This window comes from Borostomias antarcticus (genome assembly GCF_949987555.1).
Source record: "Borostomias antarcticus genome assembly, chromosome: 24".
Taxonomy (NCBI): domain Eukaryota; kingdom Metazoa; phylum Chordata; class Actinopteri; order Stomiiformes; family Stomiidae; genus Borostomias; species Borostomias antarcticus.
Genome location: NC_140257.1, coordinates 10,041,097 through 10,066,389, shown reverse-complemented (window position 1 = coordinate 10,066,389; position 25,293 = coordinate 10,041,097). Strand labels below are relative to the sequence as shown.

At 49.0% G+C, this 25,293-nt stretch overlaps 4 protein-coding genes across 8 annotated transcripts; 3 read left to right on the top strand and 1 right to left on the bottom strand.

The window, feature by feature from the left end:
- Positions 1 to 236: 236 nt before the first annotated feature.
- On the top strand, positions 237 to 2,012 carry exosc4 (exosome component 4). The gene is made up of 3 exons (XM_084458444.1): positions 237 to 413; positions 779 to 985; positions 1,601 to 2,012. Exons 1-3 carry the CDS (start codon positions 243 to 245, stop codon positions 1,958 to 1,960), a joined length of 738 nt encoding a protein of 245 aa, XP_084314570.1. The 5' UTR covers positions 237 to 242; the 3' UTR covers positions 1,961 to 2,012.
- A 335-nt stretch (positions 2,013 to 2,347) lies between these two features.
- Positions 2,348 to 10,630, top strand: gpaa1 (glycosylphosphatidylinositol anchor attachment 1). The gene is made up of 13 exons (XM_084457860.1): positions 2,348 to 2,423; positions 2,768 to 2,881; positions 3,077 to 3,256; positions 3,395 to 3,506; positions 3,710 to 3,857; positions 3,941 to 4,042; positions 4,121 to 4,317; positions 5,217 to 5,413; positions 5,817 to 5,970; positions 7,555 to 7,626; positions 8,608 to 8,804; positions 9,579 to 9,749; positions 9,868 to 10,630. Exons 2-13 carry the CDS (start codon positions 2,808 to 2,810, stop codon positions 10,109 to 10,111), a joined length of 1,848 nt encoding a protein of 615 aa, XP_084313986.1. The 5' UTR covers positions 2,348 to 2,423; positions 2,768 to 2,807; the 3' UTR covers positions 10,112 to 10,630.
- A 581-nt stretch (positions 10,631 to 11,211) lies between these two features.
- Positions 11,212 to 18,717, top strand: LOC311325445 (alanine aminotransferase 2). Of its 4 annotated transcripts, none has more exons than XM_084458151.1 (12): positions 11,212 to 11,379; positions 15,046 to 15,283; positions 15,387 to 15,476; positions 15,610 to 15,718; positions 15,868 to 16,001; positions 16,103 to 16,346; positions 16,477 to 16,556; positions 16,658 to 16,794; positions 16,871 to 17,045; positions 17,139 to 17,294; positions 17,488 to 17,600; positions 18,350 to 18,717. In XM_084458151.1, exons 2-12 carry the CDS (start codon positions 15,176 to 15,178, stop codon positions 18,438 to 18,440), a joined length of 1,437 nt encoding a protein of 478 aa, XP_084314277.1. In that variant the 5' UTR covers positions 11,212 to 11,379; positions 15,046 to 15,175; the 3' UTR covers positions 18,441 to 18,717. The 4 variants fall into 4 exon arrangements, with proteins under 4 accessions (XP_084314277.1, XP_084314276.1, XP_084314279.1 ...); XM_084458150.1 differs by having other exon boundaries at positions 14,984 to 15,283; XM_084458153.1 differs by having other exon boundaries at positions 11,212 to 11,383.
- Positions 11,532 to 14,966, bottom strand: LOC311325446 (ranBP-type and C3HC4-type zinc finger-containing protein 1-like). 2 transcript variants are annotated; one of them, XR_014631012.1, is made up of 8 exons: positions 14,098 to 14,966; positions 13,501 to 13,675; positions 13,211 to 13,324; positions 12,984 to 13,125; positions 12,787 to 12,877; positions 12,117 to 12,702; positions 11,639 to 11,746; positions 11,532 to 11,561 (listed from the first exon to the last, which is right to left on the bottom strand). XR_014631012.1 is itself a non-coding variant. In XM_084458154.1 (6 exons), exons 1-6 carry the CDS (start codon positions 14,353 to 14,355, stop codon positions 12,259 to 12,261), a joined length of 1,224 nt encoding a protein of 407 aa, XP_084314280.1. In that variant the 5' UTR covers positions 14,356 to 14,966; the 3' UTR covers positions 11,626 to 12,258. The 2 variants fall into 2 exon arrangements, 1 of the variants encoding a protein (XP_084314280.1); XM_084458154.1 differs by lacking the exon at positions 11,532 to 11,561 and having other exon boundaries at positions 11,626 to 12,702.
- Positions 18,718 to 25,293: the final 6,576 nt, after the last annotated feature.

The window sequence follows — 25,293 nt, the reverse complement described above, 5'->3', positions numbered from 1 at the left end:
GAAAGCTTATATCTTCATGTGTAATTTTATATGATCTGAAATTAAATTCTTGAATAAATTGGACTTTATCTAGAGGAGAAACCATGGATGTATTGGAGAAACACGACTGTTTTTGTCCTCTACGGTGACCGTAGATACTTTTGGGCTTGTGGGTAATGTAGTCTGAACGCGTACCTTTCAATGCACACGAGTTCCGCCAAAACGTGTTTCACGTATCGGCGCTGGTTGTACTCGGATAAAACATGGCCGGTTTAGAATTGCTTTCCGACCAGGGATATCGTCTGGATGGAAGAAAAGCTACTGAACTTCGCAAAGTACAAGCCCGCATGGGTGTATTTGCCCAGGCCGACGGCTCTGCATATATAGAGCAGGGGAACACCAAGGCCCTGGCTGTTGTGTATGGTCCACATGAAGTAAGTTTGTGTAGCAGTGAGTACTGATGTGAGCAGTCAGTAACGTTGTCTCGCCAATTTAGCTGATCATAATTTTGGTGGCAATCAATGGCAACGGCATTTTATGCTAAGACTGTCCTGTCTACCACACGCAGGATCATACGATTGACAGTAGGCTAACCTACATCAGTCTGTTGCATGTAGCTAACTTAGCCTATCAATATTCTGTAACATTGACCCTTTGTTTGACTTCTGTTCTAACCCATCATCTGAACTGGCGGACTGCTGAAATGTTCGGTCATGGAAATGTGTTCTTTGAAAGAGATTTGTCTGTGTTCTTCAGTTTGAAGTATCTTATCACAGAGATCTTTTCCTGATATCCCCAGGTGCGTGGAAACCGCAGTAGGACCCTCCATGATCGAGCTGTGATAAACTGTCAGTACAGCATGGCCACCTTCAGCACTGCAGAGAGGAAGAGGAGACCCCACGGAGACCGCAAGTCCACAGAGATGAGTCTTCACCTCAAGCAGACGTTTGAGGCCGCTGTGTTGACTCAGCTGTACCCACGCTCTCAAATAGACATCTATGTCAAGGTACCTGAAGTTGATAAGAGAATGTCACATGTAAACTGGTGGATTGGGACATTAATCTGGTTTTATAGGATCATTCTCCACCACTTTTTTTGTTGCTCTTTCTAGACCCCGTTTACACCTTGCTTTAAAATGCGTCTTGTATCTAGATAATGATTTAGCCTGATTACATTTACACCTGGCATTAATATGCGTTTTGATTATCTTCAACCCGATCCGTTTGAGATCCGATCGACTCTGTCCAGCTGACAATCGAACGTCACATCCTGTTTGTAGTTGAATATTTTCGTCCGACCAAATTGAGATTAGACACTTTTTTCTCGTCTGGACTCCAACCTTGACCAGGATCCATTTTAATGCTTTCTTGCTAGCTGCCATGGAAGCCAGCTCCTTGCTGGTCTTGAACCCGTGTTCCAACGGCTACGTATTTCCGCCCACGTTGTTGATATGTGGATTAAAAACGCATTTCCATTTACACTTATTAAATGTGCACCTATATTTTCATGTGGTTTAGTACAATCAGATTGCAATCTGATCACCAAAAACGCATTTTAATGTAAGGTGTAAACGGGGTCCTAGTTTCACACTCCAGTTTACTTACTGTGTCCTTCCTAAAAGATTTTGCAGTCAGACGGCGGGAACTACAGCGCGTGTGTAAACGCCGCCACCCTGGCGGTGATCGACGCAGGTATCCCCATGCGGGACTACGTGTGTGCCTGCACAGCTGGCTTCGTGGACGAGACGCCCCTGGCAGACCTGTGTCATGCGGAGGAGAGTGGAGGAGGCATGTCCTTGTCCCTGGCCCTGCTGCCCCGCGGGGGTCAAATCGCCCTGCTGCAGATGGATGCCAGGTTCCACCAGGACCACCTAGAGGCACTGATGGAGGCAGCCATGACTGCTTGCAAGGGCGTGAGCAAGGTTTTGGATGAGGTGGTGCGGCAACATTTACAGGAGGTGTCTGTGATGACCGCAGAGTGACCACTGCCCAGAAGGGGAACATAGACTGATGGGTAGAGGGAGGTGGTGGGCCAGATTCTGGAATTGTTTTTTTAGTTAGTTTTTCATGTCACACGTTTGTATTAAAATTATGGATGAACAGTAAATAATATACTTGAAGTGTCTTTTGTTTTATCATTGAGTGATCCATATGATCAGACTTCAATAAATATGAATGTATACTGTTCATGTGTAGCATCACCTATGTTGCATGTATGTAATACTAATATAGCCTACTAATGTATAGGCTGTGTTAAATGTCATTGCAAGGAGATTCATAAGTACCAGTTTGGGTATCTCGTTCGTTGTTGATGGTCGGGTTTGCTACACCGGAAATGTGTCCGCTGCGTTATAGTTCCGACAAAACAAGGAAACGAGGTGCTTTTGCTGCTGAAACAGCTGCACCTGCTAAGATTTAGCCTATCCTTCACTTGCTCTGAAAGAGGTAAGTTAAGATTGCTTCTATAAACACCGAATCAACCTTCCCCCGGTATAGATATATATTACGACGGCGCACGAACGTAGCTAGCTTCACCAGCTGTCGCATTGTCCCGGCGTTGGACTTTCTAGCTACTCTACGTGACGCTCCCTTTGTACGCGGCTCGTAGGCAGCACCATTATCTTTCAATCACTGTGATGGGTTGACTCGTTTGTAATTTGTGTGTTTGTGAACGTTTATGCTAGGTAGCTATAGCTACTAGCTACAGCCATGGTAGTTATAAAAGCCAAGTCGGTTGTGCATTAGGAAAGCATTGAGTCGTTCCACATTGAGTGTGTCCTGTGTGCCAGCGAGGGTCCACTGCTAAGCCAGGCTGAGTGGGACAAGACCATGGGACTTCTGTCTGACCCAAACAGAAGGCGCGCCCTGACCAACCTTCTCACCCGCCTCAACGCACCAATCTGGTGAATAATTGTCTTGTATTCATTCATAAGGGCAGCTGTTTGATCTTGCTGGATATGTTGCATAGGACCCTCACTTTTTCTTCATGCACCCTATAGCCTACATGTGTGCAATGCTTGAAGACACCATATTTGTAGTCCAGTGTATGAAATGCAACTGAATCCCAACTGAATCGTAGTTCTGTGCCCGACTCCCAGTGTGGTGTGTTACATGGCGGGCGTGGCCTGGTTCATGGGGCTGGCCTTCGAGCCGTTCACGCTGCGGACCTACATGTCCGAGAATGCCATGGGCTCTACCATGGTGGAGGAGCGCTTCCCGTCAGGGGAGAGGGCCCTGGCCACGGGCAAGGAGTTTGCAGCTCACAAGAGGAAGGCGGGGTGAGTGGGATAAGCGAGGTCTCCTCCCAATCACTTCACCCAGCCATTGCCAGCACAGTTGCAGTCCTTCAGTCCTACCCCTGTTCTAATGTGTCTGTCTGCATGCGTGCGTGTGTGTGTGCGCGTGTGTGTGTGTAGAGGGATGCCAGTGGACTGGCTGTTGAAAACCATGCAGGCTCGAGGGCTGGAGGTGTTCACCCAGAGCTTCACACGCACTCTTCCCTTTCCAGATGAAAACAAAGAGAGATATGTGAGTCTGTGACGACAAGTGAAATATAGGATGCGTATAGGACACACATTGGCTACTGTATGTTTCAATGGCGCCGAAACACTACCAATAATCTATTAGTGGCGAGTTCATTTCATATTGGAACTTCGCAAAGTACAAGTCTTGTCAGTTTTTGCGCTCATCTCTCTCTCTCTCTCTCTCTCTCTCTCTCTCTCTCTCATCAGATGGTGCGTGGCACTAACGTGTATGGCATCCTGCGAGCCCCCAGGGCTCCGCGTACCGAAGCCCTGGTGCTGAGCGCCCCCTGCAGCCCAGGAAACAGCAACAACCAGGCAGTGGGGCTTCTGCTCGGCCTCGCCCAGTACTTCAGGAGTGAGTGAACCACGTAAAGACACACACACACACACACACACACACACACATCCCGTCACTGAGCCCGCTGTTTTGGTCAATAGGTCAGATCTACTGGGCGAAGGACATTATCTTCCTGGTGAATGAGCACGACCTGATTGGTATGCAGGCCTGGCTGGAGGGATACCACCACACCAACACCACCGGTGAGTACTGCCCGTGTAGCCGTCCGCACAGGAGCACGACTGCTATTCAAACCCCGCCCCCTTCCCTCTGTCCCTCAGGCATGGATTGGTCGCCGCTGCAGGGGAGAGGCGGGTCTATCCAGGCGGCGCTGTCCCTAGAGCTCAGCAGTGACGAGGTCACCAGTCTGGACCTGGTTCTGGAGGGCCTCAACGGCCAGCTGCCCAACCTCGACCTGGCCAACCTCTTCCATGCTTTCTGCCAGAAGATAGGGGTCCTCTGCACCATCCAGGGCAAGGTGTGTGGGAAACCCTTTTGTCTCGCCCCGAGAAGGCCTGGCAGATAATAGGGATTAAAGTTCTGACAGTCTGTCTGACTGACTTTTTTGTTGTCCACACCATATTAAATTTTTAGCCAATCGTCCGCACCATGGGCAGGTATTTGTTTATACCCAATCGAATCACATTGGGCAGGTACAGCGGATATTGTTCATGTTTGCAGCCAATCAATGCATTCATTTGCAGGCCTACAGACAGATGTGGTGTATGTTTGCAGAAGTGTTTTCTTTTTTGTGTAACACAATTCTAAGGAATATATATATATATATATATATGTGTGTGTTTATATATATATATATATATGAATATATATGTGTAGGCCTACACATATATTCATTTTCTATCTGCACTCTGTCCTGTGTTAGACAGCACTCTCATCCATCATCATCAAGACACCAAATAATAATTTATTAATTTTAATGAGGTTAAGGACTATTTCTTTGCTTGCTTGCAACTTGTTTACCCGTGGGTAAGAGTATGTGACCCTGATGTAGGAAGAATATGGAGTTGATGTGGGGTCTGTGGCAATGTGGGGCAAGATTATCGACTGAGGGGCGGAAAACAGAATCACGGACAAATATCTACATTCCCTTGTTGTAGGTGTTTGAATGCGAAGGGAATGTAATGATCATGAAGGCATTTGGGTGCTTTAGCGTTATACTGTAGCCTCATTCCTGAGGTAGGAACTGAGCTGGTCAGGATGTTAACATGACTGACACTGTTTACATTTCCTATTTTACTGACTGTGATTGTTCTTGTGTGTGTGTGTATGTGTGTGTGCATGCATGTGTGTCTGTGTGCATGTGTGTCTGTGTGCATGTGTGTGTGTGTGTGTGTGTGTGTGTGTGCGCGCGCACAGCTCCAGAGGAACGACTGGGACACGACGTCGGGCTACAGCCACGCGGTCCAGACCATGAGTCTGATGGTGTTGAAGCAGGCCAGCGGCCGGCCCTGGGGAGACCACGGCCTCTTCCTGCGCTACCACGTAGAGGCCGCCACCATCAGGGGCGTCAACAGCTTCCGCCAGTTCAAGACCGACATCACCACCGTCGGCAGGTCAGGGTCATTTCCTTTGATGTGGACGCGCAGTGGCTCCGGATATTTTGAGCGTCACTTCATGTCCTGCATTCTAGTGAATTTATATGCACCGATTTGTGCTGGATTAGCTTGGCTGCTGTTATCTTATCTTAGCTAGAAAGCTTTTATGGGCAAGCATTATACCTTAAGATTAGTTAGCAAACTAACATTACAACTAGCAAAACAAACAACTAGCAATTAACATTACCTAGTGGCTCACAACATACTTGGTTTTGAGAATTTGAATAACATAATGGTTGTTTATGATTGGAATAAAATGTTGAACAAGTTTGGCTCAAAGCAAAAGTGATAACGGGGGGCGGGCGTGAAGAAATGCTCTCTGTGCGTCTAACGTGTGTGTTTGCCCATGTCTTCTCCTCAGGCTCCTGGAGGGAATGTACCGGAAGCTGAACAACCTCCTGGAGCGTCTGCACCAGTCGTACTTCTTCTACCTGATGCCTTCTCTCTCACGCTTCGTCTCCATTGGATACTACATGCCCGCCTTCGGCCTGCTGGCTGTCATCCTGATGCTACGCGTATCCTCTCCTTACCTACCTACACAGCACACTGTAGCTACTGCATACTTGCTCAAGAGTCATAATGAGGCGTTTGTTTGTGTGTGTGTGTGTGTGTGTGTGTGTGTGTCTCGATGGGATCACCACTTTATCGTGGTGGGGCACTTTGCGTGTCTCCATGACCAGAGCTAGGTCGGCGGGAGTCTCGTACTCCTGATAGGGTCATCCAAGCCGAACAGGTCAAAGGGTAGAGGCCAGACCAAGAGTGATCCTGAAGTCCTCATCGGCAGACCAGGCGGAAGATGGTGGGTGTGAGAACCACCACAATGGTTGCGGAAGAAGGCAGCCCCACAGCCACTTGGGTTAACCCGGGGGGGGGGGGGGGGTAAAGTGGCTAGGGGAGTAAACCCCGAAGACAAGTCTGCCCTGGGGACAGGCGCAGGCGGAGTCCAACAGACTGGACCACCGGCAGCCCCCTGCAACTCCCGCCAGACGAAGGTCGTCATGGGTTTTCTCATGCCACTGGAGGTCCATCTGGAAGGAGTGAAGATGGTGGGAGTGAGGGTTTTCGAAAACCAAAACCTGAAGGTCAGCACCAAGGTTGCAGAAACGGGGCAGAAACATGGACTCCATACAGCCGGCACATCTCAAACCTGCAGTCCTTCCATATCCGCTGCCTCCAGAAGATCCTTGGCCTCTCCTGGGAGTTCCACACAAAGAAATACTCCAGAGCACCAACTCCATCTGTATGGAAGCAGCTGTGGCCAAGAGACACCTACGCTGGATAGGGCACACCATCCGTATGCCAGACCATCGCCTGCCCCGCCAAGTCTTCTATGGCCAACTACAAGGAGCTAAGCGTGCAGCTGGCGGACAAAAAAGACGCTACAAGGACGACACCAAAGTCCTTTTAAAGCACTCAAACACCAATTCCACGCAGCTTGAAACTCTCGCACAGGACAGATCAGCCTGGCAGTTGACCTGTGCCAGAGCAGTCTCACAAATCCACCACAAAAACTTAAGAGAATGGCTGAGAGGCGCACACAACGACACCAGCGGGCGGCCGGTATTCCTTTGGCATCCGGGTTCCCCTGTTCCACCTGCGGACGAGTGTGCGGCTCAAGGATCGGCCTCAACGCCTACGAGAAGTGGCACCAGAGGCAACGTCGCTGACCCTCCACTCCCACCCTGAAGCAAGCGTCATCATCGGACACGATGGACAGCATTGGGGCGGCTGTAGCTCAGTTGGTAGAGCGGGTCGTTCAGTGATCGAAGGGTCAGTGGTTCCAATCCCAGCTCTGACTGTCCACATGTCGAAGTGTCCTTGAGCAAGACACCTAACCCCAAATTGCTCCCAATGAGCAGGTTAGCACCTTGCATGGCAGCTACCGCCATTGGTGTGTGAATGTATGTGTGAATGGGTGAATGAGAGGCCACTGTAAAGCGCTTTGAGTGCCGCTAAGGTGGAAAAGCGCTATATAAGTGCAGTCCATTTACCATTTACCATTGATGGTGTGTGTGTGTGTGCGCTTGCGTGCGCGTGTCAGGGGGGAGCGGGTCATGATTATGATGTTACGATGAACACACACCTTAACCACAGCGCAGGCCTTAGACCTGTGGGTTCAGCTGGGAGCCGTCCCTCCGAGAACAGAGGATGGTGTGGCCGAGGCGGAGCAGGTCAGTCGGCCTCTCTCTCTCTCTCTCTCTCTCTCCCTCTTCATATGCAATCTGCAGCTCCTAGTGTGTAAAGTCCTGCTGGTCTGTTTGATCTGGCACTTATCTCACTCCCTATCCTGTAATCTGTTTTTACCCAATATGTCATCAGTTACCCATCTGTTACCCAATTTGTCATGTGTTCTTACCTAATTACTATGTCCACAATTACTCCACAAGAAGTTCACCAGATTTCCATACTGCTTGAACACAGGGATAATTTACAGTTGGGTTTTTTTTGTATCAAGATCTGTATCAAGATTTTTTTTCTTTTGAACAACCTGCCAGATCATCTCAAGAAATGTGAAAAAATATTTATTATTATTTTAATGAAACCACAGTATTTTTTTATTTTCTAATTTATTTTCCCATTCTTATTGTTTTTTCTCTTGTTTCTTTATTTAGTTTGTTAATCTATACCATTTCAGCTCAGGAGGTAGAGCGGCCAGCTGGGGATCGCAAGGTTCCCGGTTCGATCCCAGCTCCCGGCATTGTGCCAAAGTGTCCTTGAGCAAGACACTGAACACCAAAATGACTTGTGCGACACGGTGGCACAGTAGTGGCCAGTAGTTCTGTGTGGAGTCTGCATGTTCTCCCTGTGTTCACAAGGGATTCCTCCAGAAAGAAAAAGAATCTAATACGAAAAACATGCTGAAGAACAGATCGCTAACACTGTCTGTCCCTGGTGAAGACAGACGGGAGCACTTGCTTGGCCGTGGGGCGCGTCCCCTGCACCCTCGCTGCCTACTGTCTGCTCCCGGCTGCCCATCCTAACTCGGGATGAGTTAAGAGCAGAGACAAGTTTCATTGGTGGATGCTCCAGCCATGTTGTGTGTGTTTCGTCGTCTTGTCACCGTGTGACAAATAAAGATGTTTGTTGTTTGTTTGTTTGTTTGTTTGGTTAAATAAATAAAACTAAAGCCCCCCCCCCACCCTCTCTCTCAGGATTCCAGCCCTAGCGTTCTGTCCATCCTGACCCCTGTGATGATCAGTCACCTGACGGGCGTGGCCCTCTACACGCTGCCCATCCTCTCCCAGGAGATGGCCATTGAACACTTCCCCGTGTCCGAGACGGAGGCCGTGGTCCTGACGGCCATCGCCATCTACACCGCAGGCCTGGCCCTGCCGCACAACACACACAGGTACACACACACACACAGAGTAGGTACAGTACACACACCTCACCTGGTCTCACACATCCACACCGTGTAGCTCACATATGCATCAGACACAGGTACTTGGTTTCACTCACTCACTCACTCAATCACACACACACACACACACACACCAAGGTTATTATAGTTAAAGAAAACTAACTAAAAAAAAAAAAAAAAAGTGTGAATAAACATTTTAGTTAACTGAAATAAAAATACAAACTAGGCTTAACAAAAATACGATAACTAAAACGCTATTGTGTGTTTACAAAACTAACTAAAATAAACTAATTGAGAAAATGTCCTTAGTTTTAGTCTTTTTCATTTCATACATAAGCCTAGTATTTTGGGTGGATATGAAATCTATCCTCCATTTTTTTCCCTGCGCAGAAGAAACCTGACATGCGCCAGATGGTTTGTTTCACACAGTAAAACAATGAGCTTGTGAGATCAGGATAGTCTCACGAGGCTAGCGCAGAAGAAAAAAAGACTACAACTAATACTGAAACTAATAAAAACTAATCTAAAACTAAGCATTTTCAAAAAATAAAAACTAAACTGAACTTGCAAACCTGCTTTAAAAACGAATCAAAACTAAACAAATTGAAAACAAAAAGACAAAACTATAATAACCTTGACACACACACACACAGGTGAACACCACACCATGTCTCTCATACAGACCAAATCACACACACATTCATACGCAACACTGACTCCCCCGCTGCCGTCCCGCGCGGCCGCGGCTCCTCTCTCCCCCAGGCTGGTGTCTGGCGTGGGGACGGAGCAGGGCTGGAGGCTGCTGAAGCTGGTGACTCTGCTCTACCTGGCCGTGCTGCTGAGCTGCACCGCCCTCCTCAACTTCTCCCTGGGCTTCATCCTGGCTCTCAGCATGGTGCCGCTGGCCGCCTTCATCACGCCACACACACCCAAGTCAGTGAACGGCGCACATGAGCGCTCGCGTCTCTTATCTCCCGCTACGTTCGCGCTCTAACATCCCTCGGTGCGGTCTTTCATCTGACTCTCTCTCTCGTCTCGCTCGTCCGTTCAGGGTGCTGTCTGCCTTCATCATGGTGGTCCTGAGCCCCGGCTTCACCCTCCTCTACTGCGTCTTCCTGTTCGAGGAGCTGCAGGAAACGCCCGTCAGCCTGCAGGAGGGCTGGATGCTCTTCCTGTCCGTCATCTCCCAGGGCATCCTGGACCACGCCCTGTACGGCTCCTTGGTCTACCCCCTGCTCGCCCTGCTGGTCTACCCCTGCTGGCTGCTGCTCTGGAACATCCTCTTCTGGAATTAGCCCCCAGACTGGCCCCAGATCAGCTGTTATGGGGGAAAGAACCCTCCAGCTGCAGACTCTTACTGTATGAGCTGTACTCGGGTCTGGCCTTCCCCTGGAGACCGAGTCTGCCTGGCTGGAGAGGAGAGAGGGCGGGGAAGGGGTTGAAAGAACTGGGTTCTATGCTTGTGTGCATTTGGGTGGGATTGGCTTTTGTTTTCTTGGTACCAGAGGGAGACGACGGCACTGATTTTGAGTTCTAGGATGAATGTGTTGACGCTGTAACCAGGCCAGCCCTCAGCATATTTGGCGAGTTCTGCTGGCATGGTGCCAGGAAGCCGGACCAACCAGACTTTAGGTGAGGAGGAATGAAGAGAATGTTGAAATGGAAACGGCAAACGAAGTCTGCTGATATGCTCTGGGAACCATCTACTCGTCCACTGTATGGTTGTTGCTTTTAATGTTTTTATACTTGTTTGTTTTGATAACGTTAATTGAACCCTGCGTACACAACTTAATTTATATGCCAAAATAAAACTTGACAAAATAGTTGCCTGGATAGATATTGCCTGGATAGTTATTGCTTTAAGTTTACAAGTCTTCAAAATGAATAAGCTTGGGACAATTTTGATGAATGTATGTTTATTCAGTTAACATCGTTTTACAATATTATGTTCTGACAAAACAAATCATTGAATCACAATCACAGTTGAGAGTAAATTATGGCAAGTAGGTGAAATGAATCGGCATCAACAACTCTAAACATTCTGGTAAAGTTAATACACTAAATACAACGTTATAAAAATAAAAGCACTTTAAAACCCTGTATCTCCTGCAGACAACACCTCAGAAGTAACTTCCTCTCAATTTGGCGCCCGACAAAGACAACCTTCAGGACCGTGATTCACACTATACAGCTTTACCAGCATCACCGCTGGTTCACTCATCGCATGACATTCTCTCATCTTCATTGGATGACAAAATGAGTCGAGCTGGACAATGCACCCCTCCTCCTCCCTCCCACCACACACACACACTTTTTGAAATAAATATTGGACTAGCCTGCACCCCCACCCCCCCCCTCCCCTCACTTTAAATAAATAACGGAGAGGTCTGGCTCCAGAGACCAAGGTCGTTGACGTTCACGTAGAATGAAAAGCGGACTCCTCTTTTAGTGACTGTCGCTCCGTTGGTGAGCCGCCTGCAGGTGGGGTTTTCCCCGAGGTGTGGATGTGACCCGGTCTCTCTCAGCCAGCCACCCCGCCGGCGGACCCCCTCAGTGGACGAGCGTGAGTACGTTTTCACCGGTCCTGTGAGCTGAACCGCCGCAGCTAGCCGTCTCCGGTTCGGGTGGATGAGTGTGCGCGCGTGCTGTTTGAGCGTGTGTTGTCGCAGGGTGTGATGCATGCTGGGTGGGCAGTCAGCTACTCGGCGCGCCGGCCTCCGCCGGCTCCTCTTTCCTTCCCTTTTCCTTCGGCGCGGGAGAGAAACGCACGTCAGCGGGATGGATACGGGAAGTGAGCGTGCGCGTGCCGGGCGGCTGCCTACCTGTTGGATGCGGCCCTTGTGCGCGTCGGGTCGGGCCGTGGCGCAGATCTCACAGCCGGGGCGAGAAGGCTTGTTGATGAAGGTGCAGGACGGACACGCCCATTCTGTCTGCATGTGCGACATAGAGGGACGTAGAATGAGGTGACACACATTGGGCTGGGCGGGGCCGTTTCGCCTCGTAAACACACTCTTTGACTTTGGAAACGTGGTCAAAACCTTTGGCACTACCCTTTGGTATTTGTGCACACTCAAGGGGAGCGAAAACCAAAGAATGTTCCCGGTCGGGATGTAGAGAAATAATCCTCTGGAACAGAGCCACCGAGTCAATTTCCTCGCATGTGAAAATGTACTTGGCAAATAAACCAAATTCTGAAAGTGTATCAAATGAAATCCAGAAGTAAGTACAAGGCCTAGCAAGGAAGTATGCATTTATAACTGTGTTATAGGCTCAGGCACATTTTAGAAGACTGTAGCTTACCTGTGATTTACTGCCTTTGCTGGGTTTGTCGTTCAGCTGCAACGTCTCCAGGTTGAGGGTGTCCCTGATCTCACCTGCGCCCGCCCCCAGTCTGTCAGCCCCTCCCACACTGCTTCCTACGGCCAATCACAACAACGGGTGGTCAGAAAAGGTGTTCCGAGAGAGACTGGGATAAAACGGGACAGTATGTACTTGTTGGCGCAGACGTGTCCATGCGGTACGAGCATACACATGAGTGTGATTGCGCCGAGCCTCCATCTGTGTGTGTGTGTGTGTGTGTGTCAAGTCCAGTGAACTCGCCCTGGCTGTTGTGGCTCAGTCTGGAGGGGAGGGTGCTGTAGCCCCTCCAGTCCTGGGACGTGGGGCCGTTGCTGGGGGGCAGGGGGGGCGCCAGGAGGGCGCTCTCCTGGTCCTGCTGGAACAGCTGGCGGGTGAGAAGGGTGTGGCGGGCGGAGACCAGGTAGAGGTACGCCGTGTCCCCGTCCTTCTGCACCCCGTAGGAGGCCAGCGACCTGGGCTCTGTGCACAAGCACTGGCCAATCACCCAGCGCTGCACCCGAGGGTGGAAGCCATACTCCAGAAACACCTGACAGAGAGAGAGAGCGATGAACATGAGTTTCTGTTGTCAAGGTTGTCTAGTAAAAAAGAGAGGATTTTCCATCCCCCTGACCTGCTGCTTGAGTGCTGCGACGGTCATGTGGGGGAAGACTTTAACCGCCACGCAACAGGAAGAGGAAACGTCCTCCACAGCCACCGATAAACTGGAAGACAGACGTGACGCGTCTTTAGTACGCCATACACTCCCCCCTACCTAACGCCGCGGCGTGTAGCGCTAGACGCCCGGCCCTCCACGAGGGTCTGCCCCACCTGATCTCTCCGTCGGCGTAGCTCTTCTCCGACAGCTGGATGGTCAGCGACGCCTTCTGCCGGGCCAGAGCGGAGGCGTGCTGGCCTGCCGCCTGGGTGTCACCTGCCTCGATCGCCCGGGCCAGCTCCAGGCACAGCTCCTCTGAGGGGGGGGGTGCACTGTATCAGTAAAATGAGTTGTATACAGTATGGCCATGCAGGTGCAGTAGAGACAGGGACCCACTCACCAGTGAGCGGCAGGGAGGCTGAGCTCCACTGATCCACGGCTGCCACTGTGTGCTGCTGCTGCTGCTGCTGCTTCTTCTGCTGGTCGTCCAGAGGATGAGGGGAACTGTTTGCCACTGAAAGAGAACTTGGAGGTTCAGGGCACGGCCTCTTAACATTGGGCTACTGTTCCCAGGCCAGACAGGAATGTGCGAGAGAAGGAGTGTGGGGAACAAAGGGAGAGAGAGACGGAGGGAGACGGAGATAGGGGGAGAGGGACAGACAGCGACAGGGAGAGAGTATGGCCTCTGACCTCTGTGTGCCTCTCTAAGTGATGACATCACCACGGTGGCCCACTCCTGTGCCTCGCGGTCACAACGGAAGTTGAATCGGATGCAGTCGTGGGGAGGCGTGGCCAGGCGCATTTCATGACAGCGAGGAGACTTCACTTCATATTGCACAGAGCGCAGGTCAAACTCAGCAATGAACTGAGGAGCAAAGGCGGATTGTCCATGTTCATCTTAGTACATTTCAATAGTAGATATTGGATTAATAGACATACACTACAACATGTAGTACTTGAAACACTTGAGCACACTTGGATGAATCTACAAGCGAGATACTGTCTCTTATTTAGTCTGGCTTGCACCAGTATCTCTCATCCAAGGACCAATGATAAGCATGTGGCAAGACATTGTGTCACACACAATAATTTCCTAAAGACAATGTGTCTCACAGCTGTGAATAGTAGCTATTGATTACCCTGGGGCATTTCATGTCAGAACTTACAAGTGATTACATCAGCTATTTGATAAACTCACGAGTGGCCTCTAGGAGAAGGACAAGAACAACCACTAAAATTACACAATATGTTTACAATATGCTCAAACCCTAATGGAACGAGAATTACCACACTGCGGCCGCTTCTACTCGAGTCTCGGAGGGCTAGGCGAAACTCTCCAGCCCGGCCAGGGTCCATGCTCAGCTGCAGCCGAAGAGCTTCGTCTCCAGCTCCGGGGAGACACAGCGGCCGGATTCCCGAATGGCAAACCGATACCCGTACCGACATCAAAACTGTGTTGCAGCAAACCGTGGGAGGCCCGCCATGCGCAGCCTGGGACGGGGGAGCCACAGGCATGGGAGCCCAACCACCGGAGCTCAGTGCCATCTCCCACACCGCGAGAAACGACAGGTGTCAAAGCGCGATCGTTGAGTGAGACTAATTCGACAGCCTACCTCTGTATGAATAGATGTAGTTTCATAGCTAATAGAGCTATACTGTTGTTAGTTGGTGTCTAGAAGGAGACTGTTAGCTGCCCTGTTGACAACAAGAAACGAAACGACTGAAAAACCAAAACAGGAAGTAGTCAAGTACGCCCTTTATTTACCTCCGACGAGAAATTCTACCGTGAAACGATGAACATGTGGTCCGAGTCGAAGACTTGCTGCAACTCTGCTCAATGGCTTATCAAGCAATGTGATGAGGAGATGGTAGATAGATAGAAAAAAAATATATATATATATATTCATTTTTTATTTATTTAATAAGAGTGTTGTATGCGCATGGTCTTGTACTTTATGAAATGTCTCTTGTATTTGGTGATGTCCAGTGTCTTATTACTTACTGTATCTTAAACATGAGTGAATGAGTGACAATGAGTAGCCCCTGCATGATATGTGGTATTGTTAATATGTGGCTTTCATGGGGTATTCATTCACACACCAAAACCTGCGTTACATTCTCGCATTCATTCAATGCAAGTCCCTGATGAGAACTCTCCTTTTCATGTACACAGAGACAAACCTAACTCGGCTCACAATTTCCTAATAAACAAAAACACTTTTACCCTGGGGATAGCGAGGACGCCAGTGCCGGACAACACAGGACAGAGGAGAGCACTATAGACCACCCTAGCAGAGGGCTTCAGAGAGGCAGACAGAAGAGAAGTGGACGGAAGACAGGTCCCCAAAGAGGAGAGAGATACAATATGACTCTCCTCCTGAGAGAGATCAGCCCCATGGTGAGGAGTATCCGGCAGTCGGAGCTGGAGAGCCTGGGGAGACGCGCTGGTCAGATCAGAGCAGAGCTCAGACAGGTGAGACTCCACTGTGCTCCTGTGGCTGGCGGTAAGCCTGGAAACACCCAAGAATAAAATAGAACAGATGTTCTTTAACATGTGTCCACTCTGTATTTGGTAGGGCGTGAAGAAGCCGTACAAGGATGTGCTGGATGTCTGTTGGGGTGACCCTCATCGAGGAGGGGTGAAACCGTTATCATTTGTTCGACAGGTAAAGCTGTCTGTCTTTCCTAACCTTTTACCCCTGTGTATCTGTCTGATGAAGCCTGCATATCCAAGCATAGTCTTTGGCTCGTCGTCTTTACTCCGGATATCTACACAGTATCTCTGCTTATGTCTGTCAGGTTCTTGCAGCCTGCCTCTACCCTCAGCTTGCCCACAGTGATAAGCTGCCAATGGACGTCAGACACAGGGCCCAGACCCTTCTGGCAGCCTGTGATGGAGGGAGTGTAGGTAAGAGTGTTTGTGATGAAAGTCTAAAGGTTTGGGAATTGTGTCATTTGTGATTTAGCTGTGTCAGTCGGTTGTAGAGTAGAAAGTATGTGCTGTGTGTTTATGTTCGCAAATCCACGTGTTTGTCTCTCCTCTGTATCACACCGAAGGGTCATACACGCCTACGGCTGGCATCGACTATGTTCAGCGAAGAGTAGCGAAATTCATCTCTCTGAGAGATGGCGGTGTGCCATCTATTCCCGAAAACATCTTCATCACCTCTGGCTCCCAGAGAGCAATGATGGTAGGAATCCTCTTCTTCCTCCTTCTCCTCCTCCTCATCATAATCTTCATCATTTCAGTCCAGTTTTAATCCTTGCTGTTCCACTCTAAATTTTGCTCTAGCAAGTTCTAAAGCTGCTGGTCAGGAGTGAGGGCTCACCTCCGACAGGTGTGTTGATTCCAATACCCACGTACCCCTTGGTCACTATGGCCCTGGAGTCGTGCGGGGCGGCCATGGTGCCCTACTACCTTAGTGAGGAACAAGGCTGGACACTGCAGATAGAGGAGCTTCGCAAGGCACTACAGGCCGCTAAGGGGGTCTGCAACCCAGCTGTGCTCTACATCACCAACCCAGGAAACCCAACAGGCGAGTAGTTGGTCCATTTCCATTTCCTGTCTCTAATCCCTTGTTCCTTCCCCTATTATTATAGTTCTTGGCACCATTTGACCTCATAAATATTGTAGATATAAAAATAGCATTGTTTTGATTTCGATAGGTCATGTTCAAAGCAGGAAGTCTATTGAAGAGGTCATCCGATTCGCTGCCGAGGAGAAACTCTTCCTGATGGCTGATGAGGTAACTTCCTGTCTACGGCATATGTATCACCACGCTGCACATGATTGAAACCTCATAAAGTAAGCCTGACCTGTCTGACCTGTTCTCTCTTTTATCTCCAGGTGTATCAGGACAATGTGTTTGGGGAAGGTAGTGAGTTTGTCTCCTACAAGAGAGTCCTGGCTGAGATGGGCCCTCCTCTCTCTTCTACAGTGGAGTTGGCCTCCATCCACTCAGCGTCCAAGGGTTACATGGGAGAGTGAGTTTCCTGGAACTATACCTCGTGGCCGTAACAGCACCACCGTCTTTATCTAACGGTGCCTTTGCTTCCCCAGGTGTGGCCTGCGTGGAGGCTATGTGGAGCTGGTGAACCTTGACCCCGCCATCACTGGGTACGTCTACACTCACTTCTCGTTGGACAACTGCACGGCGGTGACTGGTCAGCTGGCCCTGGAGCTCATGTTTGACCCCCCCAGGCCAGGGGACCCCTCCTTCCCACTCTATGCTCAGGTGAGATGGAGTTTCCTGAATGCATTTCACCACATTCGTTTTTTCAAACACAGTACATATAGAGCTGTCATTTCAAATACAATTCCCCGGCAGGAGACCAAGGCCATCCAGACCATGCTGGTCCAGAACGTGACGCGGGTCCTGGAGGTGCTGAGCGGCCTCCCCGGGTTCAGCTGCCAGCCGGTGCAGGGAGGAGTCTTTGTGTTCCCCAGACTGCACCTCCCACCTGGAGCGCTCGAAAAGGCCAAGGTGATATCACAGAGGGATTACAGTACAGTATACTAGGCGTTATACTGTCCATGGGACATGTACTGTAGGCTACCACCCAGGGCGATGGACTAGTGACAGCTCGATGGAGGCTAGTGAGCTGGAAGTGCTTACGGGATTAGCGACATCCAACTTTACTGAGTACACGTCTCTCGTCTCTCTGTGTGCTCTGCAGGAGGCGGGGGTGGAGCCTGGCCTGCTGTACTGCGCCAGACTGCTGGAGGAGGCGGGGCTCTGTGTGGGGCCTGGGTGTGAACACGGCCAGAGGGAGGGCACTCACCATGTGAGGTACGGTCTTTTCTTTTCTCTCTCTCTCTCTCTCTCTCTCTCTCTCTCTCTCTCTCTCTCTCTCTCTCTCTCACACACATTACAGTGGCTCTGGGAGAGACACACTCCTCTCTCTCTCTCTCTCTCTCTCTCTCTCACACACATTACAGTGGCTCTGGGAGAGACACACTCTTCTCTCTCTCTCTCTCTCTCTCTCTCTCACACATTACAGTGGCTCTGGGAGAGACACACTCCTCTCTCTCTCTCTCTCTCTCTCTCTCTCTCTCTCACACACACATTACAGTGGCTCTGGGAGAGACACACTCCTCTCTCTCTCTCTCTCTCTCTCTCACACACATTACAGTGGCTCTGGGAGAGACACACTCCTCTCTCTCTCTCTCTCTCTCTCTCTCTCTCTCACACACATTACAGTGGCTCTGGGAGAGACACACCTCTCTCTCTCTCTCTCTCTCTCTCTCTCACACACACACACACACACATTACAGCTCTCTCTGTCTCTCAACTGTCAGCCCTCACAAGCAGCATAATGGGAATTGAAACAAGTTGTGTCACATACCAACCACAACCATGTTCCCTCACATTTTTCAGTGCATTCCAAGCGACTGTCCAGGGAATCCACCTTATAGAGCCGTTTCATTTTATTATCAACATTTACAAACAACATTTACCTACAGCACCGAACTCACCAGACAGTTTCATAGTCTGAGTAACAAGAGTAAACACTGCACCTCCCGGCTCTCTGTGTGCAGGTTCTGTGTGTTGACACCCGAGGAGACCATGGAGGAGGTGTTGAGACGTCTGAGCAGCTTCCACCTGCGCTTCATGAAGGAGTTCTCCTGAACCTGAACCTCAGCCCTGATGCTACTCCTGAACCCTGCTCTCTCCAGCTGCTCGTGTTCCTCTACAAATGGATGTGGTTCTTTTTTCCACATGAGTGCCTTAGATATGTCAGTATCTTCCAGCATGTCAATGTTTTCCATTTAAGTTATTGCTCTACTACTCAATTCATACTGAAAACACAGAAAACCAGTATAGTGTTTTAACTGTATTTGGCATTCATACAGGATGTAAAGACTATGCATAATTATTTTAACAATAAATATAATATTTGCCCATACACTTTTCTGCATTCAAATAATTCACTGGCCTTTGGCCAAGGCATATTTCTCCTCACTGTCACACACACTAGATACTCATTAACAGAGTAAAATACATTCAACTTCTGCTTTTCAGAAAGCAAATACCAAGAGTCCATAATCCAGATCTACTCAAACAAATACATTTCATCATTCTATGTAGTCCCATAGACAGAAAACAGTGCCAAAACAATGACCCTTGTCTCACTGTGTTGGAGCTAGCTCACCATATTCTACGATTACAGATGATTGCTCAACTGTCAGTTCTACAAATGACCCCCACAGATTCCCCAACTAAGGGCATGTCAACATGTCAACTTGTCAGGGTTGGACACATAATATGACCTGGTCAGACTCTATCTCTGATTTATCCAAGATGATAAAATTACGAAAACTGGAAATGGTGCTCGGAGAGCACAGACCTCCACCCATGAATGCTTTTCGTGGTTCTGTGCGCACACATGCGTGCAAGCAGGACGTTTGGTATTGCTGCAATTGTTAGATTGAGAGCTTTATGCCAATCCAAACCCTGTGTCTCCCTGTGACAACTCTCTGTGACCTTCCCATGTCGAGATATGTCTGTTTCAATTACACCCCATGATACACCCCTCCACCAAGTTTTATGAAAATCGGTCTGGTTGTTTTTGCGTAATCCTGCTAAAGAACGAACCAACCAACACGCCACTGAAAACACAACCTGTTGCCCTGTGCTGTCGTTGGGGCGGAGGTAATGAGAGTACTCTGATTTATGTGGTGAAATATTATGACTATAAGTGATGATAATTGTACCCACAATGCATCTAACCTCTATACTAACCTCTACATTGGCTCCGTGTAGCAACTCGCATCCAGTTTAAAACTCTGGTTCCAGTTAAAAGCCTACAGGGCAATGGAAGGAAGAGCTTCCTTCTACCTTCAGGCCTTGGTTAAACCCTACACCCTCCCGACCACTACGCTCTGCTACCTCGGGGCGACTGGTTGCCCCGTCACTTCGAGGCCCCTGCAGTTGATCAACATGGTCACAGCTCTTTTCTCTCCTGGCCCTGCAGTGGTGCAATGAACTGATGACAGTGCAGCAGAGTCACTGCCCATCTTTCACTGCGGCTCAAAACTCACCTCATTAAGAAATACTACCAGGACCCTCCCTCTTAAGCAGCTATTGTATAATATGTATGTATTATATGTTAATATTTTGCTACTCTTGCTCTTTGGCTTTAGCACTAGATTATGCTCTTAGTCATTTTTTTGAGAGGAGATGCACTTGTGAGTTCTGGCGAATAGTAGTACACTGATTGCCTAAGTTAAATGCAGTTATTTTAAGTTGTTTTGGATAAAACTGTCTGTTAAAAGACTGTAATGTAATGCAATGTAAATCCTAACATTTACAACAAGCACCACCAAAAGCTACTCAACTCTCTATCTCTCTCTGTATTAGAATTGAAGAAAACAAGTAATTGTTGACAGTCTGTCAACAATTATTAGTGACAGTTCATTTAATAATGTCCAAAACAGCACAGATGATTGAGAGCTGGAGGGGTAAACTGCCGACTGGTCTATTTTGCCATGGGTTGAGTGTGGCATTAGAAATTAGTGAACAAAAATATCAACTTTCCTTCCAAGAGTCATCTGGCTGAATACAGAGGTAGTAGTAGTGATACTCCCACAGTAATCTCCCACAAAGGCGGGATCCTAACCAAAACCTTTACCCTCTGGTAATCCAAACCCTCCTCTTGGCTCCTTCTCAAGACAAAACAAGAATGATATGAGGTTCCTGTACAATAAGGAGACCTGGGGATAGGACACAAGGAATTGAGGAAACGTTTGTGAGATCAACCTTAGACCTAAGGGCTTGATTTACTAAGATCCCAGATTGTGCTAAATTGCGTAACAGGTTGTGTGGTTAATTTGTGGGTGATCAACAAAGAGTAATTGTGTGAATGATGTCAAGTCCAAACAACAACCATATTTAAATAAGAACTTTGCGTGAACAGAGCTTCTGATTCAGGACCATGGACAGCTCACCTGAGATAGCCATGTCTATAGATCATTTGTGCTGAAGATGTGACAGATGAGCTACCGTTGCTCAGTTCTAATAGGGCTGGCAGTTAGACCAACTAAGGGTAGTATAAAGCATGGGTTCATGACACAAAGTTCAACAACTTTAGTTTTTTTGGGGGGGTTGGTTGAGATCCCAACAGTGATCCAGCCGTGTTTTCAAGGTGAAGCTGATACTGAGCATCTTTTATAGTGTTTTACACATTCTGTATGTTCCAGTTTGTCTTGTTAATTCTGTATTCTGTATTTTCCAGCTAGCCTGCTTTTTTCACACAGTCTCTCTCTCTCTCTGAAGTCAGGCCACCCTCACCCTGATAGGCCTCCACTGCCTCCTAGGGGCGGTGCCTCCCTCTAGTGGCGAGTCCTGGTCAATCAATTACTGTTTCCCTCACCATCAAGGGGGGGGGGGGGGTTAGGGCCCCCCAGCTTGACACCATACTCACATTCACCCAGCAGAGATGCCATAAGAAAGGCTCAGCATAGACATGAAGGCCTCCTCCAGGAAATGCCCCGTCATTCATGTCCTCTCCGCATATTCCCCATTACCATTCGTTATTTGCTTGTTTGTATCTTCGTGTGCTTTTGTTTGGTTGTTATTATTGTTGTATTTGTGTTATGGTAAATGGTAAATAGACTGCACTTATATAGCGCTTTTCCACCTTAGCGGCACTCAAAGCGCTTTTGGCCTCTCATTCACCCATTCACACACACATTCACACACTAATGGCGGCAGCTGCCATGCAAGGTGCTAACCTGCTCATTGGGAGCAATTTGTGTTGATGTTTGGATGCTATTGTTGATGTATTTTGTGTTTATGATTAGTTGTTATTGTTGATGTATTTTTGCACTTTGAACCAGTTTCTATCCTCTAGCCCACCTCCCCTGTCCCCTCAAGCAGCTGCTGTCTCTACTCAGGACCCCATTGTAAATAAGAATCTCTTCTTAATTGACTTGCCTGATGAAATAAAGGTAAAAAAAAGTCATATCTAATCTATTATAGAATCTGCCTTTGACCAGGTGAGTCACACACACGCGCACACACACACACGCACATTCACCATGTCAACTGAACATATTCTGATATTCAAACTCGGGAAGAGTGTGTGTGTGTGTGTGTGTTGGGGACATAGACCCAAACACACACACTCGGACCAAAGAGCAGAAACAACAAATTCATTTAAAAATGCAGTTCTTATTTTTAATATTTGTCTTGAAATATAAATCCCAGATTTTACATGACTCGATTGCCACAAGAGTCGCTTAGAGGAGAACATGCTTTCACCTATCCCATTATGCTGGATCAGAATTTACCTCAAGGAGAGGAGGAAGAAATTAGGCATATTTAAAGTATTCATAGTCATCAGTTGTAGTTATCGGGTCCTAACAGGAGGTAGGAAGTATTGAGTCAGGCCCCGTGAGCTGTCCAGGTCTGGGAGGGTCCCTAGGGGGCGCTGTAGGCTGGGAGAGGCCAGAAATTAGGCATCATGTAATACCTGTAGTGGGAAGAGAAGAAGAACAAGAGGACTCAGAGGCTGCGCTGGAGCGGCCGGAAGCCAGACTGTGGCTCAAACTCTCCTCCGGCTTCAGCTAATTGGTTGAGCAGTAAGACTCAAACATACACATCTCCAGGAACATCCTTCATGCAATTCAGAATCCGCCTTTCAAATGTACCCTGATGGGATTATTAAAGTTGTAAACAGAGAGCTACTGACCCGGGGGGCATGGCAGGGGGTGGAGCTGGAGCGGAGGGAGGAGTCTGGGCTGGGTTCTGCTGGCCTCCCCACAGCCAGCCGCTGACACCCGGAGTCAGCTGGGGCCAGGGCGGCATGCTCATTGGCCCAAAAGGGACAGAGGTGGGGCCAATGGGCATCAGGTAGTAACTGTAGCAACAGAAGACAGAATTCTGAATTAGAAAATTGGACAATTGGTTGACAGTGGACGAATACTGTTGTACTACACTAGACTGTATGGTGATCTATCTCTAATGTACGTTTAATCGATCACATTCTATTCTACTGTTCTGTGCCCTGCTGTGTTGTTGTTAAATGTTTTGTACACTCCCTCCAGGATGCTGACTCACCCCGCTGGTGGGGTGGCCCTCAGGGAGACCAGGGGGGCCTCCTCCACGGGGGCAGCTCTCTTAGGGGCCAGGGGGGCCGGCTCTGGTGAAGCGGTTCTCTTGAGGGCCAGGGGAACGGGATTCTCCGGGTAAGACCGCTTATGACGGGACATCATCTCTGGCGGAACCATTAAATCAACCATCGGCGATGCTCTGCAGGGGTGAGAGAGGGAGGAGAGCAACACGGGGAGGGAGAGAGAGAACGGTCAAATAATGACTAATGGTCATCGTGGAGGTGATTGATCGCCCCCTGTAGAATAGTGGTACTGACAATCCACACAGAGGGAGATGGTTATTGCTGAGCGTGTGCGTGTGTGTGTGTGTACACATTTGATGTGCTTGTGAGTGTGTGTGTGTGTGTGTGTATCTGCGTGTGTATGAGTCTGTCTCAGGTGTGTGTGTGTGTGTGTGTGTGTGTGTGTGTGTGTGTGTGTGTGTGCGTTCCTCCAAAACACTGACTTGCGTCTCTGCTTGTGGAGCACGGCGGCCTTGATCTGGTGCAGGATCTGTTGGCGGGCGTTCCTCACGTTCGCCTGGGCCTTCTCCACCAGCTGCTGCAGCTGGGCGGGACTGTAAGACCGCCGGAATGTACGGAACTCCTCCCTCATTTCCATAATGCCTTCCTCACCTACACACCAGCAGGAGGAGGAGGAGGAGGATGAAGAGGAGGATGAAGAGGAGGATGGAGAGGAGGAGGAGGATGAAGAGGAGGATGGAGAGGAGGAGGAGAATGAAGAGGTTGAAGAGGAGGAGGAGGATGAAGAGGAGGATAGAGAGGAGGAGGAGGATGAAGAGGAGGATAGAGAGGAGGATGAAGAGGAGGTTGGAGAGGAGGAGGAGGATGAGGATAGAGAGGAGGAGGAGGAGGAGGATGAAGAGGATGGAGAGGAGGAGGAGGATGAAGAGGAGAATAGAGAGGAGGAGGAGGATGAAGAGGAGGAGGAGGATGAAGAGGAGGAGGAGAATGAAGAGGTTGAAGAGGAGGAGGAGGATGAAGAGGAGGATAGAGAGGAGGAGGAGGATGAAGAGGAGGATAGAGAGGAGGATGAAGAGGAGGTTGGAGAGGAGGAGGAGGATGAGGAGGAGGATAGAGAGGAGGAGGAGGAGGATGAAGAGGATGGAGAGGAGGAGGAGGAGGTGATGGTTCAACGCAGACCCACCTTGGCAGTTCTGCAGGTTGAAGAGGGGCATGTGCATGACGGTGGGCTCGCTGGCGTGCCCACTCTCGAACACGTAGCAGCCCTCCGGGTGGTCATGGTCATCCCTCACTCCCTTCCGCACTTTGGGGAAGGGCAGGTTCATCTTTTTGGCGTATTCTTTGGCACTGAACAGCGTCTGAGGGGAGAGGAGGAAGAGGAGGAGGAGGAGGAGGAAAAACATTTTAACCTAGAGCCAAAGTGCAGGGTATTGTGGGGTATACACACACACACACATGGACATTGAATATACAGTTTGATTAAATTCAACTGGTTTCAGTTCAGTCCAGTTCAGTTCAATGCCACTTACCTCAAAGGGGTCTCCTGCACTAAAGTCCAGGGAGATGATGAGGTCCACCTCCCTCCCAGGCCGCAGGACGGGGGGGTAGGGGGAGTTGATCTTCAACCCCGCGTCCACCAGGTGAACTTTCTTCTCCTTCACCAGGCCGGAGGGAAGGGTAGAGTCTGGAGGGAGGTCAGGGGAGGAGATAGATAGAGAGAGATAGAGAGATCGCTTGAGAGAGTGAGGGTGTCTATAATAACTGAGAGCTTTTGATATGGTACTGTATCAGCGTCTGCTAAAATGAGATTCCGTACCAGTATAGTAACTTTAGACAACTTTCAACTGTCTCCCATAGACACGTGTTGCCATTAGCAGCGGTCAATATTGCTCGGTTGCCCTTGATCTGGTGCAGGCGGTAGAATGTGCGATTGTCCAATCAGAATCGAGTATTTAAGAGAGCAATGTAATGTTGCATGCCACACTATGCCAGGGTAGTGTGCTAGTACACTGGTGTAATGTAGGCTACTGTAGTAGCTTGGTGTAGCCGGCCTGATCTCGCGAGCTCATATTCTATTTCACTCCACAGATCAGTCTGGATATTCAATCGTTCTAACTGAATCCACTCTAACCGAGATTGGTTCGTGCCAATCACAACCGTTTATCTGATATGGGGCGGGTTTAATAAGATGACGGAACAGAGGAGCACCGTAGAGGTATTTTCGCTGATTGGTTGTAGGTCTATCCAATTGCGTCCAGAGGCATTTTGATCTACGCCCGTTGGTAACGCCCCTTGGGAATTGGAAAGCAACTGTGAATTTCCAGACCCTTTGCATTTTTTCCAACTGGGTCTGGCGAAACCAGGCTAGTAATGTAGTCTGCTGATACCTTTCAAATGGTAGAGAAA

Excerpts from the sequence above, each read along its gene's own strand:
- exosc4 (XM_084458444.1), top strand. The coding sequence starts at position 243 with ATGGCCGGTTTAGAATTGCTTTCCGACCAGGGATATCGTCTGGATGGA. Across the intron at positions 414-778 it reads TTGTGTATGGTCCACATGAA|GTGCGTGGAAACCGCAGTAG; the intron begins GTAAGTTTGTGT and ends TGATATCCCCAG. Across the intron at positions 986-1,600 it reads AAATAGACATCTATGTCAAG|ATTTTGCAGTCAGACGGCGG; the intron begins GTACCTGAAGTT and ends CCTTCCTAAAAG.
- gpaa1 (XM_084457860.1), top strand. The coding sequence starts at position 2,808 with ATGGGACTTCTGTCTGACCCAAACAGAAGGCGCGCCCTGACCAACCTT. Across the intron at positions 2,882-3,076 it reads CGCCTCAACGCACCAATCTG|TGTGGTGTGTTACATGGCGG; the intron begins GTGAATAATTGT and ends CCCGACTCCCAG. Across the intron at positions 3,507-3,709 it reads ATGAAAACAAAGAGAGATAT|ATGGTGCGTGGCACTAACGT; the intron begins GTGAGTCTGTGA and ends CTCTCTCATCAG.
- LOC311325446 (XM_084458154.1), bottom strand. The coding sequence starts at position 14,355 with ATGGCACTGAGCTCCGGTGGTTGGGCTCCCATGCCTGTGGCTCCCCCG. Across the intron at positions 13,126-13,210 it reads AGCCTCCCTGCCGCTCACTG|AGGAGCTGTGCCTGGAGCTG; the intron begins GTGAGTGGGTCC and ends CCCCCCCCTCAG. Across the intron at positions 12,878-12,983 it reads TACGCCGACGGAGAGATCAG|TTTATCGGTGGCTGTGGAGG; the intron begins GTGGGGCAGACC and ends TCTGTCTTCCAG.
- LOC311325445 (XM_084458151.1), top strand. The coding sequence starts at position 15,176 with ATGACTCTCCTCCTGAGAGAGATCAGCCCCATGGTGAGGAGTATCCGG. Across the intron at positions 15,719-15,867 it reads CTGTGATGGAGGGAGTGTAG|GGTCATACACGCCTACGGCT; the intron begins GTAAGAGTGTTT and ends ATCACACCGAAG. Across the intron at positions 17,295-17,487 it reads GAGCGCTCGAAAAGGCCAAG|GAGGCGGGGGTGGAGCCTGG; the intron begins GTGATATCACAG and ends TGTGCTCTGCAG.